This window comes from Gopherus evgoodei, chromosome 1, assembly GCF_007399415.2.
Source record: "Gopherus evgoodei ecotype Sinaloan lineage chromosome 1, rGopEvg1_v1.p, whole genome shotgun sequence".
Lineage (NCBI taxonomy): Eukaryota > Metazoa > Chordata > Testudines > Testudinidae > Gopherus > Gopherus evgoodei.
Window position 1 is genome coordinate 252,411,342 of NC_044322.1, and position 21,795 is coordinate 252,433,136.

The 21,795-nt window shown below is 40.2% G+C and overlaps 1 protein-coding gene across 8 annotated transcripts in view; it reads right to left on the reverse strand.

The window, feature by feature from the left end:
• Positions 1-21,795, reverse strand: part of ERC1 (ELKS/RAB6-interacting/CAST family member 1) — a 593,813-nt gene that overhangs the window by 197,773 nt on the left and 374,245 nt on the right. For all 8 annotated transcript variants that reach the window (XM_030543036.1, XM_030543051.1, XM_030543046.1 and 5 more), the window contains one exon: positions 6,069-6,229. In XM_030543036.1, coding sequence (XP_030398896.1) covers positions 6,069-6,229 — 161 coding nt within the window. The remainder of the gene's footprint in view (positions 1-6,068; positions 6,230-21,795) is intronic.

Here is a 21,795-nt window from a genome sequence, read left to right on the forward strand (position 1 = left end):
TATACAACCTTATTTCTGCTCCCTTAGGCATATGCATTATGATTAGGGTTAAGATTCTGTCACAAGTATTTTTAGTAAAAGTCAGGAACAGGTTGTGGGAATAATCAAAAATTCATGGAAGCCCATGACCTGTCCCTGACTTTTACTAAAAATAACCTGGGACTGGGGAGGAGCAAACAGTGTGGTGCCAAGGCTTGCAGCTGCTCCAGCCCTGCCACTGATCCTGTGGCATAGGCTGACCGGCGCTGCTCCAGGCCCAGAGGGGCTGACCCAACCCTAGCTGCTGCTCCAACTGGCTAGGGACTGCTGCTCTGGCTGTTCCAGCTCCACTCTAGCAGCCCCAGGGTTGGCAGCTGGCCAGCTGTTCCGGGGGCCACTGTTCTGGTGGCCCTAGGGATGACTGCTGCCCGGTTGTTCTGGAGGCCACTACTCTATGGCCCTTGGCCTGGCTGCCAGTCAGCTGTTCTGGGGGCCGCTGCTCTGGCAGCCCCAAGGCTGAAGGCTACTTCAGCCATGCCCCAGAAGTCACGGTGATCTTGGAAAATCATGGAATCTGTGACCTCCCGTGACAAAATCATATCCTTAATTATGATACAATCTTTAATTACAGAACTATATCATATTTTTCCATAGGACCCCTGCCTCATTCAGTGGACAGGCTGGACAGTGCTTGGGTAATGAGGCTGCTGTTCAATATTTCTTTGGGACTCATTATTCTGTGTGGCACCTAACTTTATTTACTCCATGCAACCCAAACTCTGCAATAAATACAGAATTATTCATTTCTTTTCTAGAGCATTTATCACCTAGTGTGTGAGTGCCTCATAAATATTAATGAATTTATTTCCACCGAGAGATAAGAAATCATTATCATCATAATTTTACAAATGGGGAAACTGAGACAAGACACTTGCTTGATGCTACACAATGAATCAGTAAGAGAGCCAGAATTAGAACTCAGGACCTTCTTGACTCCCAACCCTATGCCCACACCTCCAGACAACACTGCCTTATGGCAGAAATACTGAGAACAGTTCCCACTAATGTTTGTGTCAATTGTGAGTGCTCAGCACTTCTGCAAATCAGGTCCCAAGTGTCTCAAACTTGGCACTTAGAAAATGAGCACATACAACTAGTGTCCATCTGCCAACATTTTTGGTTTAAGTGACTTGCATAGCATCACACAGGAATTCTGCGGCAGGGCTAGAACAGAATCCTCCCGTGTGCATTCACCTGCATTGGCAACTTATCTCTTCCAGCAGCCTTTTGCCTCATTCTCTGTACACACTCCACCTTGTAGAACAAATGAGGTAGGAAAAAATAGCCTAATTTGCTGCTATGCAAGCCTGACTCATTCTCTGACTACTGTCCACTCTATGCACTGAATGAGGCAGGTATCCTGTGGAAAAATAGTATGTATTTGAGTAATTAAAGATAATATCATAGTGCATACACACCAGGGGGTTGAACTAAGGTTGCATGACCAACCTAAATAATGGCATTTCCTAACCTTTAAGTGTTTGATTTTATAATCTAAACGATGTTATTTCAGAGGAGCTTTTGTATATACTGTCATAGGTTATTGTTAGCTGTGTGGTTTATTTATTTTAAGAAAAAAGTAAAAACAAATTTTATTACGTACAACTGTAATAACTGCTCCATTATCCACCATCATCAGGGCTTGAACTAAGAAACTTTGGCATTGTATCACAGAGTTCTGCATCACTTGAGTTACCGGACTATATACATTAGCTGCCTACAGGAGAAAGATGTTATCTTGTAGGATGGGGTGGGAGATGGGCTGCTGAAGCCATGTTCTGAATCTGGGAGGGCAGCAGGAGGGAAACTCTTGCCGTGGCTCTCTTTCCTCCAGTAGGCAGGGACGGCGCTTCCATTTAGGCGACCTAGGCAATCGCCTAGGGCGCCAGGATTATTGGGGGGCAGCATTTTGCCGAGGGGGTGGCAGGCGGCTCCGGTTGACCTGCCGCAGGCATGCCTGTGGAGGGTCTGCTGCTCCCGCGGCTCTGGTGGACCTGTCGCAGGCGTTCCTGCGGACGGTCTGCTGGTCCCGCGGCTCCGGTGGACCTCCAGCAGGCACGCCTGTGGCAGCTCCACCAGAGCCGTGGGACCAGCGGAAACTCCGCAGGAACGCCTGCGGCAGGTCCACCGAAGCAGCGGGAGCAGCGCACGGGGTGGCGAAATGGCCCTGTGCCTAGGGCGCCAAAAACACTGGCGCCGGCCCTGCCAATAGGGATGTATGTGTGTGGAGGGAAACTCCTGCCCAATATAATCCCCCAGAGAATGGGGCAGAAGAGGCTACTGGGACCTTTTGCTGAATCCAGGGGAGCCTAGTCTGATTTCTTTTCCCCCTCTACGTCCCAATGCTGTTCTATCAGCAGTATGGCTGTCTGTTACCAGGGTTCTCAGTGCTGCTGCATTGGCCATGACATGGGCTCAGCCTTAGATTAGACTGTATGTGTTCAGTTATTTTTGCATGTTGCCAAAATATTGATGACAATGCACAGAACAGAAGGGAAATGGTGATTTTCAACAATTTATAACCCAAGACTAAACAGAATGGAATGGGACAAAAAATAGGCATTTCACTGTCCCAAAGGCTTTCTTCCTGCCAATTTTTAAAGACCTGCTGGAAACACTGGAGGTGTCAGAGTTTCTCAAAAAGGTCACTAGTATCTTTTATATTGGAAAATGTTAGGCAACCTAAATATAGGAATCCCTATCAGCTTCCTCTATAATGAGTTACAACAAAATGTAAATCCCAGAGTCAGATGAATAAGGGTATATGAGAGAATCATTTTCTCTAGAGACTGGATTTCCACCTTTGCAGCAGTTCACATTGTGGTAGAGGTGTATTTTAATGAGCATATTATTCCCTCACTAGTATAGAATGACTCACTCAAAACTATATAGTCCATTGAATAAACAAAAATTCTACTTTGAGTAACGATTTTGTAAATGCGTATTATCTCTGTAACATACTGTCTAGCATACTTATCTTTTCTACTTTGAAGACTGTCGCTATAGCCTGAAGTTAGCATTTAAGTCATCTATATGAGGTGCACACACTCAAATCCATGCTTAGATCCCTTAATGAATTATTGCACAATCAGCAAACAACTATAGCTTGTTCTTAGGAATATCAAAACCAGGTGGCATTATAGTATAAAACTTCCTATTTACTTAAGAAAAGATACTTCTGAGTTGAGGAAATACAAATTTTATACTGAAGTATTACATTTAAAATACTCTTGGCATTGCTTCAAAACTGCAAGAGAGTCCTTTTCAAAAGCTATTTAAAAATAACTGATCCTGGTCTCACATTTCATGCATCAGTCTAGTCCTGAGCACATTTTTATGGTTGAGTTGAACCTCTGACTTGAGGGGATATAACAAAACACTTCAAAACTTCTGTAGCACATTCACTACAATATCAAACAAGAAAACCCTTCAGAAAATATGGCAATTAAAAATTAAAAATAAAGGTGGCCTTGCTTCAACCACTCAAGCCAAAAGAGATGAGTTACAAACTGCAGTACAGTCTCTAGTTTATCTGAGAAGTATTTTTAAGTTTTCCAGTCTCAGTTTTCAGCACTCTCTTTCTCTTCAAAAGCAGTGGATTGTGAAGGTTGAACAGGAAAGGGTACACTGCAGTTCTTTCTTATAAATGTAAGGTACTATTTTATGGATTGGGAGACAACAGTAGAGACTTGTCCGTAACAAAGAGGCTTATGGTAAGGGTGCATTCTAACGTACTGAGCTTTAGATGCCTTTGTCAGCTTTACAGAACTTTAAGGAAGACTAAAGAAGTCTAAAACTTGTTCAACTACTTCAGTGTACAAATTTATAATGCTTTTTCCGTCTCTGTCCATGTGTTGACAGCATTAATTTTCTCTCAACTGCTCTCCTCCCTTCTTAGGCCACAATGGATCTACCAGTTTATTTGGTTCCTGAGACTCACTTTCACTCTATGCAATAACTTTCCAACAATAACTAACTAGTTAAGATAGGTCATCATTTAAAAGAAGTGAGTGGTATGTTAAAGGTACTACAGCTACCCAATTCCAAGTACATTTCAGGATATACTGAATATTGTATATATTTTAATGAGAAGGTTTGGCACAGCAATTTGGCAGGAGAATGTGATGCCAGAAGACTGGATATGAGATGTATTTCAAGTTACTTTGGATTCCCACATCAACTTAAAAGCTATTCCTCCCATCCCCCAATACATCAGCTCTCAAGGCAGTGAAATTTATAAGTCAATAAATGTTTTATTAAAAATAAAAAGTATGTTTTTTAAGAACTGCAGTCTTGCAGTGTCTCAGTGCCAGAACTAGGTCAGATTGTATTAGGTAGCTGAATATGAAGCAGTAGTGGGGTGCTCACTCGCTCCTGCCCTGAGGGGCTTAGAGCAGCTCAGCAGAGGGCTGTGGCTGGGGCAAGTAGTTCCCAGGCTGATTGGGGAAGTAGGCACAGCTGGGAACCATGCCCCAAACAGACCACAGCTGGCCCCTATAAAAAGGTTTTGAGCCAGGAGCTGGCAGACACTCTCACTGCCTTTAGAGGGAAAAGGGCTTGGCTGCTGTGGAGTGTCCCTGGATACCCAAGGTGGAGCAGGGCTGGGAGAAGGCAAGAGTAGCTGGGGAGCTCTGGCCTGGAAACCTCCCAGGCTGCTGGCCTAGTGTAAGGCCAACAGGTACTGGGGGTTGCTGAGGGCAGCCCACGGGTAGGCAGAGGCAGCAGGTCCAAACCCTCCTTGATGAGTGGCTTATACTGCAGTCTGCTCCAGGGAACGGAGGCTAGTTGGTGACTGGCAGTAGCCCATGACTGAGGCAAGGCAAGATTAGAGGGTTGGGGGTTCCCCTGGGTGGGAAGACCCAGAGATTAAGGGGTATTGCTAGGAGGCAGCACCCCAAAGACAAGGGGCACCAAGTCCAGGGAGGGACATGGGGGCGAGCGACAAGCGGGACACCAGCTTACAGAGGGCGCCCAAGCTGGAAAAGAGCTAATTTCTGAGATGACCAGCAGGAGGCGCCGGAGGGGTGAGTCCTGCATCGCCACAGAAGCCATATTAAAAAAAGAGTGTGGGCTCTTAAGTTAGAGCTTCAAGACTCAAGCCACCTCTCTTTCTATTTTGTAAGAGCTGTTTTTCTATCATTTTGTTTCTTTTTTCAAAAAGGAAAGAGGTTAACACAGAAAAGTTAACTAAATAAATAATGGCTTAAAAAACCACAGTGGAGGAACCACTGCAAGTCCTGCCAATAAAAATATTCCTTCTCTTCAGGGCTGGCTAAACAATTGGAAGTGTTTTTAATGAACTGCCGGCAGTGCTATCCGTCATTGTGCTAAATGGATTCATGCCTCCCTAAACAAAAGATAACCATTTATCTGTAAAGGAGGTCAGAATTTAGGAAGTATTTAAGTCTTATGTGGGATTAGATTTCTCTTTCCCCAACACTTCAATGCTTGGCCATACTGAAGACTCCATGTGTGAGGGGTGGCAGTGAAAAACATACACAAGTTCAAACTCAACTTCAGTTAGGTTTTAGCAGTGCCAATGGATCAGTCATACGATCTTGAAAAATCTTCATCTGGCAATACAACAGCTGTGCTTTGATTCAGGAGATTACTGTTACCTTGGTACTTATTTTTATCCTTGTCTTTCCTTCCCTTCTACTGATTGCTACACTTACTTGTGCCTTGTGTTAGATCTTATGCTCTTTGAAGTAGAGCCCATGGGGCCATGATTCTGATTTAGGGCCTTTGGGAACTAATGCAAATAATATCACCAATGTATAGGAAGAAAGTGGATGACAAGGGAGGAAGAAATATATATTTCATTCCAAGCGGAAAATCTAGTCCTAGTCATGTACACAGCTCCTGGTCAGATGGTTCCTTTGAAGCTTTGAGTGAGAACACAGATAACTAATTCTCTGTAAAGAAGTGCAATTTAGTAACTGTCTTTAGATCACCAAAAGCAGAGGTAACAGGAGAAGTGAGGAGTTGGCAATACGCTGCAGGCATAAGAAATAGAAATAAATACTCACTTCATCTCCAGAACCTCTTCCAAATGTTTCCTCCTCTCTGCTCGTAGGTTGGTTAAATGGGTCTCCTTCTCAGCTAAAGACTGCTGGGTAGAGGACAGCTTTGCTTTCATGGACTCCAGCTCTTGCTTCACTTTCTCCATGGCCATCATCAACTCCTCTACCTAAGAGTTTTTTGTTTTGGTTTATTTTTGGGGTGGGGAGGAGAAGAGGAAAGACAAAAAACAGTACAATGTGATGAACAGAAATTTACTGGACATCACAACTGAGATTAGAGCCAAGAGTCTGCAAACAGGCATGTAAATATATGTGTACAGTGTACTGCACATAAGGAAGAGAAAGGGAGTGCAAGAAGGCGCAAGTAGCTTCTGCATACATAAGCTGTGCCTACACGTGACTTTTTATGATGTTTTAACACGTTAATTAGCAGATGTCGATTCACACAATTTGGTCACTGAAAATCTACAATTTAAAGACCAAGTACAAACCTTCAACTCAAATGTTATTTCCACCTTAACGTATATATGTGAAAGCTGGAAATGCCATCAAAGATACAGAAAGACGTCTAAACGCCTTCAGAGGCAAACATCTCAGGAAAATACCAGGTACTAAATGGAATTAATTGATGATAAATACCAAGATTTTTCAAGGAATTTAGTAACTTCTTATCTGCAAAGTTATCCAGAAAAGAAGACAAAAATATGTGGAATGTGTGTTAAGAATGAAGCCAGACAGTCTGGCAGGAGTGCCACTGTGCAGCTGGAGGAACACATAAATGGGGCCAAATGAAAGAACCCCTCCATCAAACAGAGAGGGCTAATTTCTGGCACTTAACAGAGAGGATAGGCAAAAATCAGCTCAGAATAGACAAGGATGGTGGAGCCTTGTTCTTGCTCTATGTGATGTTTGACAGTATGGGAATGATTCAAATTCAGAACTAACATGATTGTAAACTTTTGTGTAAACATTACACAGATGTTCCTTCCAAGTCATGTTTTACCCAAGGCTGCACTAGAAAAAATGTTTGGGTCCTACCTTAGCTAGAATTTACAATTGTGTTAATCAGCAGGTGTTAAAACACAACTAAACATTCAAATGCCAATGTATTCTAACACAGAAACATTACCAGATATTATTTTAATAATTTTGCAACAATCTCAGGAGGCATGAGGATTTCTTGCACCCAGACTCTTCAATTTAGGGTGCCCTAATCAACCCCCCAGTCACAACCAACTCCTCAGGGAGGGCTCAGCAAGGAATGACAAGTTTTATAAATGTGTCTCCAACTGGAAGAATACAGATCTTAATATTGCCTATAGGTAAAAATATTTTCTGGGTTAAACCTGTGACCACACCTCCTCTCCACACCTTAAATAAATTCCTAACATTACATTAAACTCAGCTCCTACCAACATCTCTTTACAAGGGTGATTCAGACTGGATACTGACTAGGCAAGCACTGAAAGATGTGCTGTATGAAGAACAGCAACCTGGTTTCTAGAAAATTCAGTATGCCTACATGTAAGTAGGCCCATTTGGCTAGGGTACAGCACATCTCTCTCTAGTCATACGTATTTGAGTACAAAATATATTTCCATTTTCTTACTATTTATTCTCAAGAAACATTTTACTTTCAAAAATAAAGGTTTCACTTTTCACCAGAGATCTTAACCATTTTATTATAAATCTGATTTCCAAATAAAAACTGCAGTTCTTACAGATGTGAAGAAATGAGTTTCCCCAGAGATCAGAAAAATGAAAGAGAGCTTAAGTGACACAAAGTTAAAATGAAACTCACTGTAAACTGGTTAATATATATATAAAATAGCCAGTTTTATTCATCCAAACCAGGCTTTTCCTGTCTGAGGTGGAGTACTATTTTTGTGCAAAACAGATCAGATGCTTTGTCTGTCTTGAAACTGGAGAGAAAAATTCCATAGAATGGAAAAAGTAGTGTGGTTAAAAAAATGCAAATAAAAAGTGTGTAAGTAGTGGTGAAAAGCAGAAAGAAACATCAGCAAGGAAACTGAAGATAATGTCTAGAAAAAGGGAAAAGCAGGGAAGCCAAGGTGTATAGCAAGTCAGCCATTTCCATTTCATGGTTCCACAATCAGAACTATCTGGATAAACATTTTGTTTTTAATTGGGGGAGGGGAGAAAGGGTGTGTGCCAACCACAAAACCATCTTTTTAGTAACAAAAAGTAACCTCAACTAAACAAGTGCATAGCCAATGTCAACAAGCACAAGGGCTTATGTCAGTTTGCTACTTGCCAAGAAGTGGCAACAAACCTTTCCGTAATTAGGGGGGAAAGGTTTTCAGCATCCACCAATCCATTCCTAGTCATATTACAAGTCTGCAACACTAACACCAAGGGCTGGCTTAATGTAGCCTGCAGCATCCATGATGAATCTGGGTTATTCACATGGTACACTGATGCCAGCAGCTGATATCTGGGCCAAGGCTCCTCATGCAGAGTAGTAAGATCTAAACTCTGCAACCAGAAAGGATTGAATTCTTTGGAGGCTGCATTATCACAGTTTGCTAATCTTTTTGAAATATTCCATTTGGCAATTCTCTTAATTGTATGTTTTTGCTAAGTTACTGTACTCATGAAAAGCAAACAGAAAACTAAGTCTCCTAATGCCTCGGATAGGTGAAAAACAGCTGGACACTATAATGTGCTAATGAACTAGTTCACTGAACTGTCACCATCTCTCATTGTGCAGAAAGAGAAGTTATAGTCACCCCAGTGATTTTATGTTAAGCTTTTTCTTTGAAAAGATACAACTGTGCCAAATAGGGATGAATACATTTATAACAGAACTCTCTCAGATACACACAATTATGCACTGTGACAAAGTTCCTCCTTTACCTTGGCGGGTCCTGCGCTTATTGGCGGATTTGCTCACTTCAGTGATCTTCCCCTTTGGTGGAACCCACAGTCTGGGTCAACTCCTCCTGTGTCTGATCAGGAGTTGGGAGGTTTGGGGGGAACCCAGGCCCACCCTCTACTCCGGGTTCCAGCCCAGGGCCCTGTGGATTGCAGCTGTCTATAGTGCCTCCTGTAACAGCTGCATGACAGCTACAACTCCCTGGGCTACTTCCCCATGGCCTCCTCCACCTTCTTTATCCTCACCACAGGACCTTCCTCCTGGTGTCTGATAATGCTTGATTGTCTGATAATTCCTCAATCCTCCAGAAGCACACCCTCTCAGTCTCAGCTCCTTGCGCCTCTTGCTCCCAGCTCCTCACACACGCTTCCTCTCCTCTGGCTCCTCCCAGCCTGACTGGAGTGAGCTCCCTTTTAAACCCAGGTGCCCTGATTAGCCTGCCTTGATTGGCTGCAGGTGTTCTAATCAATGCAGCTATCTCCACTGTCTTCTAGAAAGATCTTAATTGGCCCCAGGTGCCTTGATTAACCTGGAGCAACTGCCATTTGGTTACCACAGTACTCGGGATTTGTTTCGCCTGGGGCTAACATACCTGTTCCTCAGTACTTTACTGTAGCCATCTGGCCTTGCCCCATCACAGCACATTCAGGTAATTTCATTGGGAACATTTAATTAAAACTTAAACAGGAAAGAACAATATTAGTGACATGGTGACTCATCAATTTTACTGCACCCAAGTCCTTGCATATCCCAGGGCCAGTGCTGGAATAAGTGGCACAGAAGCATTGACTGTAGGCAATGTGTAGGTCTAATTTTATTTATTTATTCATAATTAATGCTACTTTTGATTTTTTTCCCCAAGATTTCATACAGTTATTTATGTAACAGGACATACTGAAGATAAATTTGAGGTTCAGAATTACGCCAGTGATATACATGTATCATAAAAAGATTTTTTTTTTTTTACTTTAATGCTGGGAGAATTGCACTTGACTAATGTAATTTAGCCACTTGACAATTCAGCATACTGCATATTCACAGCATACAGCATATTCACAGCATGTGCTGGACTTTGAGGAACTTGGTATGAACTCAGGATATAGCAAGGTTTATACATGTCTTCCTCGCTTCTAAACAGACATTTTTCTTCATTGAAGTTACACTGGCTTTCTCAATCAACCCCACCTTCTTACTGATGGAGTCCAATTTGCCTTCCTCCAAGTTGTTTAAGATGCTCCTGAAGTCGTGTTATTTTTCTTTTGCTTCATTTACATCTACCCTCAAATTTGCATTGGGGTAACTTTGTCCATCTAGCTGAAGACTAGATCTTGCTCCTTCTTTGGTCTATTGACATACACCCAAAGGGCTCAGAGGTCATTTGAAAATGAAATATGCCATTCCCCTCTCAGATGAGTTGTCCATGCTGCTTTCACAGGTTTCAGATCCTGCTGTCTCATGAGGACGGGACTGAGCTTAAGTCCTGAATTCAGATCCCTGCATTGTAGTATATTGCCAGGACCGCACAGATATATTGCTTTTCACTTCATGAAGCATGAGAAATTAAATTTTAATATGCAATATTGCATCCTTAAAAAGAGCCAGTTTTTTTTTTTAAATCTTGCTGCTTTAAAAGGGAAGAATTCAATTGCTGATTTAAAGGACAATGGGACAGACATCTATGTTCAATATTCATTTCAAATGCTATTGACAGGATAAGAGTTGGAATTTGAGAGAACACAGATGGTAGATACTCACTATTAGTAACAATTTTAGCATTACCTTTGTGCAAATCCAGCACAGTGTTTATTTTCCAAAATTCCAGAGTGACCTGGTATATTTTCAATTACTGAACTTGATCACATTGAGTAATACACTTTTTCAATATGATTAATGTGAAAAGCATCATGGGACACAATAGACAAAAGATGTTATAAACCTCCACTTCTCATCCACAATAGAAAGCTCACACCAAATCAAAAAGGACTTGAAATCAGAAGTCAGGAGTGAGATAAGAATTTGTAAGGGAAGAAAAGAGACTAAACTTCCTCACCATCTGTCATTCTATATCTCTCAGAGAATGCTCTCCTAGTCCTTCAGGTCTGCTATTTGCCGCCCTGTCTGCCCCCTGGATTTTTTAAAACAGGACTGCAATTAAATAAGCACTATACATTTCTGCCATTATTTTTCACTGAATTGAACTGATGATAGGGCATGGGAGACAGTCAGAGGGAAAGGAAAGGGTCCTGGCTCCATGTAAACTTACCTGGAACCCAGAAAGCTTTCCAAAAGCAGATGTTAAGACATGGAAAAAGCACAGGCCAAAGCTGGGACTTAAGTATGTAATTTAACTAACTTCAGAAAACTATTATAAGGAAAAAAACACTGGGCCTGACAGTATGCAGTGCCAGCGGGACCAGATGGTTTGCTTAAATCATAAGCTAATAAACCTTTACGCAAAATAAAGAGGGAATGAATTATGGTTTCACAACAGACACATTTTCTTTAAGAAAGCAGTGGGCTGCTTTAGGTGCTGTCAAAGACTACATCCAAGACATTTTTCAACTGTGTTGTCTATTGTGCTGAATAGAGAACACAATTTTCAGAACTCTCACACAGATACTTGGAAAACTGTCCAGTCATCACTTCTTGGGAGAGATGAATGCAAGAACTTCAGAAAAGGTTTCAGAAAAATGATTAACCAGTATCAAGTATAATTCTCATCAGTCAACAGAAGTTAAAATCACTCATGCTATTAGAAGCCAAGGAAGGCTCTCAATTCAACAGGACTGCTGAAAGTTCTGCTGTGCTGGCAGGGTATGACTAAGAAACAAGCATGTAGTTGGGATTCTGCCTCCACCATGTGGGATGGAGCTTTGGCTCAGTGACAGCCCTGTCAAACCCAACACCCACATATGTGTTTGAAAGCCTTCCGATGAAGGGATTATGGCCACTGGTTTGTCAATTATTAAGCTCTGATAAACATTAAAGGCATGTGGCCATTCTCCAAAAAATAATAATTGTATTTTTGGAGTTTAAAATACCCACCTGACACACACACATCATATATCATTTTAAAGCTTATTTTACCGAAGTTTAGATGAAGCATGAAGTGGAGCTGTCAAGTGCTGCCGCACACCTCTCAATGAGATGAAACAATGGTACTCAAAATGAGCAAGGGTTATTTTCTGCAGTTTTAGAAATACTGAACCATGACTACGACTACAAGCTTTACTTACCCACCTTGAAGTGGTGTTTATTGGTTAAAGCTACCAAATAACCGCATATTAGAAGATTTTTCTGAGTTTTGCATGGGTATTTTTTTCCAGAAATGATGAAGTTGTTTTTATATGGCAAAAATGGTGAATACCAATATTTTGCAACATATAACATGAAATGTGTTCACATCGCATACTCTTAATTGTCAAAGTATCACAAATGTGACTAATAGTTTTCTATATTTTCAGTTGAAATTTGCTGACTAGATAAATCTTATACTGAAGGTTGTGTACCAGGAGCAATAGATTGCTTGCCCTCAGTTTGTAATGCATCCTGGGTAGATATAAATGCACATGAATCCTAATTTAATGCTTCTGCATCTGTAAACTTTTGATTGTACAATTTAGCATCTAGTCTGTCTTGTAGACTCAATGACTCAGACTTTAAGGCCAGAAGGGACCATCATGATCACTAGTCTGACCTCCTGCACATTGCAGGCCATAGACCATTACCCACCCACTCCTGTTATAGACCCATAACCTCCGGCTGAGTTACTGAAGTCTTCAAATCATGATTTAAAGACTTCAAGTTACAGAGAATCCACCATTTACGCTAGTTTAAACCTGCAAGTGACCCAGGCCCCATGCTGCAGAGAAAGGTGAGAAACCCCTAGGATCACTGACAATGTGACCCAGGGGAAAATTCCTTCCTGTAGCACCATGGTGATCAGTTAGACCCTGAGCATGTGGGCAAGATCCATCAGTCAGACACCTGGGAAAGAATTATCTGTAGTAATTCAGAGCCCTCCCCATCTAGTGTCCCATCACTGCCAGTGGAGATACTTGCTGCTAGCTGTTGCAGACTGGCTACATGCTATTGTAGGCAGTCTCATCATACCATCCCCTCCATAAATTTATCAAGCTCAGCCTTGAAGCCAGTTAGGTTTTTTTGCCCCCACTGCTCCCTTTGGAAGGCTGTTGCAGAACTTAACTCCTCTGATGATTAGAAACCTTCAACAAATTTAGGCTTGAAATTAGATGATGGACTGTTTATATCCATTTGTTCTTGTGTCCACATTAGTGCTTAACTTAAATAACTCCTCTCCCTCCTGTTTATCCCTCTGATATATTTATAGAGAGCAATCATATTCCCTCCCTCAGCCTACTTTTGGTTAGGCTAAACAGCCCAAGCTCTTTGAGTCTCCTCTCATAAGGTAGGTTTTCTATTCCTCTGATTATACTAATAACCCTTCCCTGCACCTGTTCCAGGTTGAGTTCATCTTTCTTAAACATGGGAGACCAGAATTCATACAGTCTTCCAGATGAGGTCTCACCAATGCCTTGTATAATGGTACTAACACTTCCCTGTCTCTACTGGAAATAATTTGCCTGATGGTGAGGTACTTAATTTGCAATTGCCTTTGCATACAGTACTAGTTTTTGAAATATTCTAGAAACTAGCTTTTTAATTCAGTGACACTTATGCACAGGTCAGTATTACTGTGAGAGATGACAATAAATAGCTTCACATTGGGCTTCAATCAAAGTGCTCACTAAATAATAATGGCAATTGTGATACTAACATATAGATCTAATTTATCACAAGTCTGTATACTTGTACAAAATGAAAAATGGTGGTGGTAATGACAGTAATGCTAACAATATACTTTGGAATTTTACTTCTACAGGGAAGATACAGTATATTAAGACACGCAGAATACAAATCCCCTAAAGCTTACATCAAAGAGAGAAGGACTCTCCACAAACTTTGAAGAAAGCGTGGTTGTTTGTCAAGACAATCAAAAGAATGCAAAACTGTCAAAAGCCACCAGTGCTGTACAGAATTCTGTGATGCTGGCGTCAGAAATAAGGAGAGATTAATTGTATTGGCAACTACTGGATGAGTTTTCTAGTTTACTTGATGTGCCACTAATACTCTATCACAAGGGTTGCTTTCAGACATAAAACAAGTTGAATTTGACACATGTCAAAGTGGTACCTAACCTGGGAAAGAAAACAATCTGAATCTGATCGGACAGCATCATGTTCACCTGCTTCTATAGACACCAGAGCAAGCATGTCCTACAGCAATTGGTCCTGTTGCATTGTTTGCTTGAGAAAAACACACAAGAAAGGCAGGAAACTTCATAAAATAGAAACTTTTGAGAAAGCAACCAAGGGAGGCAGCACTTCAAAGAGATGACATTGCTCAGAGTATTGTGGAAGACTTGATTGTCAAGGATGCAGTTTATCACTCAACATGCCTTTCTTCCTCTGTGAGCAAAAAACAAATCTTAAAGCAAAACCATCTAGTTATGCTACAACAATACAGTTACCTTATGATATTGCATTTTATCAGCTGATTGAAGAGATGGACAGTGATTTTATGTTCAGCAAGAAGACTGTTCAAACTACCATAAAGATACAAAGCTCCATTACTGTCAGATACAGAAACTGCAATATATTCTAGTAGCAAATTACAGGCAAGATTAGAAAAACACTATGGTTCTGCAATTTCATTTGATGCACAGCATGGAGAAGGCAAGTCTACCATTGTTCTATGCAGCGCATAACATTAGCTGATGCTATCCTATCCAAGCCACTAGTAACCTGAAATAAGAATTTAAGTCATTCAAATGTTTTGTGGATGTTATGGATAGCATTGTGGATGCCAAATCAACTGACATGGCCACAGTCTATACTACAATTCTGAAATACAAGGTAGTGTCAGTAGCTCTAGGACAGCAGCATGCTGATCAGACCATGGGTCAGCAGCTATATGCTGTTGCTTAGAAAGTGAATGGGGACCTTCCAAATAAATATGGTACCAATGCGATCCACGTGGTTGGTTTTCATACCTTGTACTGTTTTACTACATGTATTGGGAAATTTTGGGGGGATGCTGGATTGCTAGGCTTTCTTGTTGATTCCAATGTGTATGCAGCTTGTACTGAAGATCACATGCTCTATGTGGCTTCACTCTAGCATTTGATGCTCTGTGTGCTCTGACACCTTTATTCATTTGTTAAATTGTATGAATAGGAAGGAGTATACTCATGTAGTTCCAGCATTTGTCTTGTAAATATTGGCTGACACTCAAAGGGTGTTTGAGTCTTAAGATATTGAATCCTTACAAAATGTCATTGAAGAGTTTGATGAGGCTGTAACAGCATATGCTACCACTACTGGAGGAATTTCAGGCCTGAGGGATGACCAGTCTCCCACATTCAAGTTCTGGGATCATTTTCTCCAGGTTATGCAGATACGAGTTCTAAATGTCCACGCAGAGCAAGAGGGTTATTAGAAACTTCACCTAGATACACATAGTGCTATGCTTACATACTTCTTTACTGAAAACAAGCCTAGCTATGCGAGGTGGATACCAATCTACATCTTTGATATATTAAATCTCCCTGAAGTAGTACACAGTGCCTTTGAATCTGGAGAATTTGCTATGCATCAGACTCTTGGTTCTTTCAGCTGAATTTGGAGTAACATGGGAATAGAGATAACTGTCATCAGAGATTCAAAGGCAGCAGTAGGATTGTAGGACTCACAAGAAAGAAGCCAGCCCCTGTCAAATGGACCCTCACAAGACATGTCCTCAGTGAATACACAAAAGCCATGAGAGAAAGAAGGGGCCTAAGAAGAAGTAATGAAGATGAAGTCCACAAACAAGTCCTTGCCTCTCCACTGCAGAGGGATGAGGAACACACTATACCTCTTACCAATGATGTCATCAATAATTTGACAAACCCATTTGACCCTGGATCACATTCAGAGGTGCTTATCAACATTCCTACTGACCTGCAGGTAACCTCAGACGAATAAGATCTCTAATGAAAATAACAGATGTTGGTGAAAAACAAAAGGAGAGATTTGTGAGAGGTGCTCTTGATTCTGATGGGACACATAGCTACTTTAGCTCAGTCAAGAAATCTGGCATTAAAACATTTGCTGATGAAACCAAGATCACCAAATTTAAGTGGGGGCAAGGAAGCACTGCTATGTAGCTTCTTTGGCCATGAAGTGATTATTCCTGTCAGTCTTTGTCTACTTAAAAAAAAAATATAAAAAAAATAGTAAAGTCAAAAAGAACAGTACAGGAGCAGCATACAAAATTCCAAAACATAGATTCCAAACTTCATCACCTAATCTGAAATGACAACTGATTTTATATGGGGAAAGACAATGTGTATTTTAGGCAAGAAGCTATAATCATCTCAACGACACAAAGCCTTCAACACACTCCCTGGCTTTTGCCCTCTGTATCAGCTTTACACAAGCACCAAATCTAAAAGGGCTCTGCTTGTGTTCTCTAGGAAAGCTTCTCTTCTCCCCCTCTCTTCCCTCCCTCCCCGTGCAACAGTGGAAGGTGAAGACCTAGTTACTAATACATCTCTCTTGGGATACGTTTTTATATCAGTGATGGTTTTCTTTTTGTTTTATTCTTTGTTTGGGTAAGGAAAATCAAATACAATTGACTAGTTAAAGGACAGAAGAGATTATAACTTCCATTTTTTGGGCTATTAGACCTATGTTGTCCCATTCAGTAGGAATTGCAGATGCGCCTATTCCAGTTGCCTATGACATAGATCAGATTTCACTTACAATGAAAGAAGTGTAAATCAGTATAAATCAAATGGCAAAGTGACTAGCTTAGGCGTAATTGATGGGGACATTTTATAATTGGTTTAAATATTTGCTTTAGGGAAAGAGTGAAAGCAATTCAATGAAGCTTCTAAAAAATGACTAGAAACCAAGTATTGATTGGCAAGAATGCAACATATGGTCATCTAACCTTACTAAAGGGCTTCTCTTAACCCAAAGAAAAGGATAGAAAAGGGGTATGTAATATCATAGGTTTTAGCCATTTTGAAGTTGCTATACCTGGAGGTGGTCTTCATTCATTTATATTTCAGAAGAAAATCAGAACTACATTTCTGGCATATAATCACCAGTTAAGTGAAAATGAATGAAATGTACATATATATACACACACACACTTGCACTCTAAAACCAAATTTGAGTAGGCGGCATTTTATGAGAAGGAGTTTCACTGAAAACACCCAGGAGAGGTTCAGCCAAAGAGAATGTAAACTGCTTATAAAAATCAGTGAGAAGCCATCTGGCTCCAGTAGTTCCACCTCCAGCCATATCTTGGATTACTGCCTTGATCTTAAATAATTTGGTTTATCAAACTTCTCAGTAAAAGATAACTGAAGAAGGGCCAAGGACTCATTAAAAGCAAACTATCCATCTGTTACAGATCAGAGTCAAAATACTGACTATACCTACAGGTACAGTCTCTAATTTTATAGAGCACTGCATTTCCCTTATAAACCTGCATTCCACCTGCATTTCCCTTATAAAAACATTATGTACAGTGACCTGTATCTCCGGTAGAGGAACTCACTCAATTTACAAGAGCTCATACTATTAAAGAATTTTCCCCAACATCCAACACACCTGAAAAGGTGTATTTTGACTGCCTTTCAGTTACAGGAGTGCAAAGTAAAAAAGGGTATTTGGATTTCTTTTGTACTTCTGGAACATGTATGATTAAAATAAATTCTAGACGATAGATGATAATGCATAATAACCACATTTTAATTTTGTTTAATTTCTCTATTCTTACAAGATGGAAAGGCAGCCAGGGTAATAAGCATTAGGAAGTGATTATAAAGGGCTAGTCTGGTGGCCTAATGGCAGCTACTATTTTGGGAGAAGGTGCAAATCAGAATTTGGGTCTGAAATTCCTCTTGCATTGCTCTTTAGTGACTCCTTCTGAGTAATATTGAGGGCTGGGTTTTTGAGGGAGCTGAATCTAAACGGCTGGGGCTTCACACTGGAGAATCTCTGAAGGTGGTGGATGGCATTAGGGGAGGAAAATGAGTGAGGAGATCCCAGGTAAGGGTTTTTTTTTTTTTTAAATTCATTAACAAATTTTCAGAATTTTTCCTGATCATTTGATGCTATGCATTATACCATGGACACATATGATACAGAATTTTAGGTGCCTTGATAACATGTCAACATTCCTTACTGATATATAACATGAGTCCTGAAAGAGTCCTGAATCTCATTAGAATAGTTTAAAGAGAGGGCAGAGGAGGAAAGTATTAACACAAGAAAACGGCACACTTTTGATGTAAACTCTTAACAGCCAGGAAATCCACAATTTAGCCTCCTATGTCCTTATCAAACCCTTTTCAGTAAACACAGGGCAGAGATACATGCAATGGCCAGGCTTAATAGAGTTAAACATAGAAGCAACGTGTGCGAATCTGGGTGCATGAACTTAAGTACCTCAATTAAAATATCCTGATTTGCAGAGGTATTGAGCATCAACATCTTTAAAGGAACTCGTTGTTAGATTCAAAATCAGACCACTAATTTAGAAGTCTAACTTTAGGTCACTATATTTTAGAAAAAAAATGGCCACAGTTTCAGCCATATGTTTGAATGCTTTAGCTTCTCAAAGTGACAGGTCCTAATGCTATTTAAGGTTATTTTGGCTGGTCGGAGGAGAGAGATTCCATTACCAGTTGGTTCCTGTGAGAAAACAGAACTGGGTTATTGTCACTTACAACCACTGGCTAAATTCTAAAGCCCACTGCTCTTAATATTCCAAGGCAACAAATGTAAACAAAGTAATTTTTACCATAATGGGGTACAATCATTTCAATGACTTTCAAAATATTAGAGATGGCGCAATTTTCCTTCAAGTGGCAGCAGTGCAGGCCTCTGATGTGCGTCATTGATTGCTTAATAGTTCTGACTGTCTTTATTTTTTCCTAGATTGCCACACCATGAAGTCAGACAATACTTGGATAATACAGCACCGTATTAGGGGATGGCAGCCTGATTTAAGATTTTAAAATTGGCCGTAGTTAAAAAGAAGCTACTATCTCATTAGCTTTGGAATAGCAACCTACAGTGAGATTATCAAGGCCCAATCTGAAATGCAAACATTCTAATACTATGCTCAGTAAGCCAACAAAAATGAAAAGCTTCAGAAGTAGATCAGAGTGCTAGATGAACCAGCGTATTAGCAATTGATAGAGGCAAAAGATTTAGTGTTTCACTGTTAGGTCACTGGTTTGAATCCATTCCTGTTTATAATTAATTAAAACTATTTTATCTGATAACTGCTTGGTGTCTTATGTGAAATAAATTGGTAATTTCCTATTCCCAATAAAGAGATTTCCACTTGGGTCGTGTAAATGATGCAAAATCCAGGATATGTGGGGATAATGAACTGAACCCTGCAGAATCTGTTCACGGGGGGGTAGTAATGGATCAATCCCTGTAGGTTCATTTGGACACTTGGCTTTACAATAGCTCACATCTCTAAGAAAATCCAGACACCAACCCCCGTGTGACATCTTACACAATTTAGATGTTCACAAGAGTGGCTCATTAGTCCTCTTGATTTGCCTTGAGCGTCTACTGTCTCCAATTCTATGGTTTCCAGGGTGAATGTGGCCACCCACCACTGTAGTTTCTTAGGGAAACTAGTTAGTATGGATTTCTGTTTTCTAGCTATTGTATTACAGATTAAAGACCTTTCTCATGGGTGTTGACATAGAGCTGCCACCTCTTTCTCTCATTGCTATATGAAAAAGATACTCATCTTGCAAAGTTGCGATATAACTCTGAGAAGATATGTTCTCATGCAGCAAGGCCCAAAATAAATGCAAGACAAAATAATTTACCACCTAGGTATGTGCAAATGGGAGACCTATGAAATTGCACCCAGGCCCTTAACATTGCTCCCTCATAGCCTAAGGTCTCTTATTTGATGTTTTAGCTAAACTATAATACTGATGTTTGTAACATTGCACCAATTTCCATGCCAATTTAACAGGATTCCTTCCTATCTCCATTGAAGACCGAAAGAAGGGGAAGCTTGTCTGTGAGGAACAAAGCCCAGATTAAATTATTTGCAACAATACTAAAAAGGCACAAAGTGACAAGCTAAGGAAGCTGCATTTTGTATTTATACGTACACATCTGTTTGCGAGTACCTTTAAGTAGCGTGAATAATTTTTTAAAAATGTAAATATATTTTAAATGAAAATTCTGCTTTTATTTACATGTTGCTAGTTTACTTTCTTCCAATTTCATAATGTTAAATTGACAAAGTGGATGTTTTGTGCTTGTTTCTTTATTAGTTTCCTAATTATTAGAAAAAATTCCAGTGTTGCATAGACTTTTCATACTTAAAATGCTCATCTACAGTTCAGGGTCATAGTAACATCCTTGCCATGAGAACACCATCTTCAAAAAGAAGATTGACGAGAAAACAGCCAATGCACTATATTTGCCAATGTCATCTCTTTCCAATATATTGAACTTTCACAAATCAAGAAAGCTAAAATTTTTTGACCAGGATAATCTCCTGCACCAGGATTTGCAGTAGCTGGCCACCATTTCAAAGTGATTCACAGAAAGACTGAATGTTTTCACAATATGTCTGCTGAGTGACTACATGAGTACACGCGTAGATGATTGGTGTTCTGTTCACAACAAATTTATTGTGTGTACAACAGTAACTGCTGAAGGAGGAGCTATTAACTTGTATAAAAACACAATTCCTCTGGTCTTCCACATTAAACGGAATAGCTGACTACAATCCACTAGTGATACAATCACAAGTTGTGACATATGTTCCATATGACTAGTTTTGTGACAGACAAAACCGTCAAGGTGACTAAGAAGAGGAGAGTTTTACCAGAAAAAGAAAAGTACTATACATTCTAAAAATATTGACAAAAGACATGGAAGAAAATAACAGATCATATTATCTGTGGTCCCAAACCTGCAAGTGTGCAACCTTCTTATTAGCAGATCCTTGTGCTCACATTGCACAGAGACCTATTGGCTTTAGTGGGCCTCCAGATAGATACAGGGCTCTGCCCAAGTAGATACAGTTGTAGGATTGGAGACCATGTGATCAAATTCTTTCCCCCAAACTACTCTGCAGCTACCAAATACAAAAACAGCTAAGGGACTATTCTTGTGCCATGCCTCACAAGAAATAAGGCAGAGTACTCTTAAAGATTGCCTAGAAGTGTACTTATATTGCAAAGTGGCCCAAGTTAAAGAAAATCTGGAAAGTGTAGAGTAAATATTGAATATGTTGTTTGACAGAAGGTAATAAATATTAATCTAAAGAATCGCTTCAAATATTGAAATTGGTGGTAATAGCACTTGATTCTATTGAATTGCAATTAGATGGCAAAATGGGTGCATTCTGAAAGTGTTGCGTTATCAAGCTTTAGTATCATGTAACAGATGATCAATCACAATATATGCCAGTTTTCATTTACCACAGAGGAATCAATACTTGCTTTTAAATAAAAGGCCTGTACTAGAAGTGGGTTTTTGCCAGCAGTAATTCAATGGCAAGCCAACTTTCCTGCATTTCACAAGTCATAGTCCCTCCAATTAAATACAGAAAAACTGTAAGTTAGTCAGTAGTGGAATGTTCAACTAAGTTTTCTGAGAGAAAACAAGATGTCTCAACTATTAACTTTTATAGTTTGTGCTGGTGTTGAATGAATACAGTAACTCCTCAAATAAAGTCCTGGTTAACGTTTCGTTGTTACGTTACTGA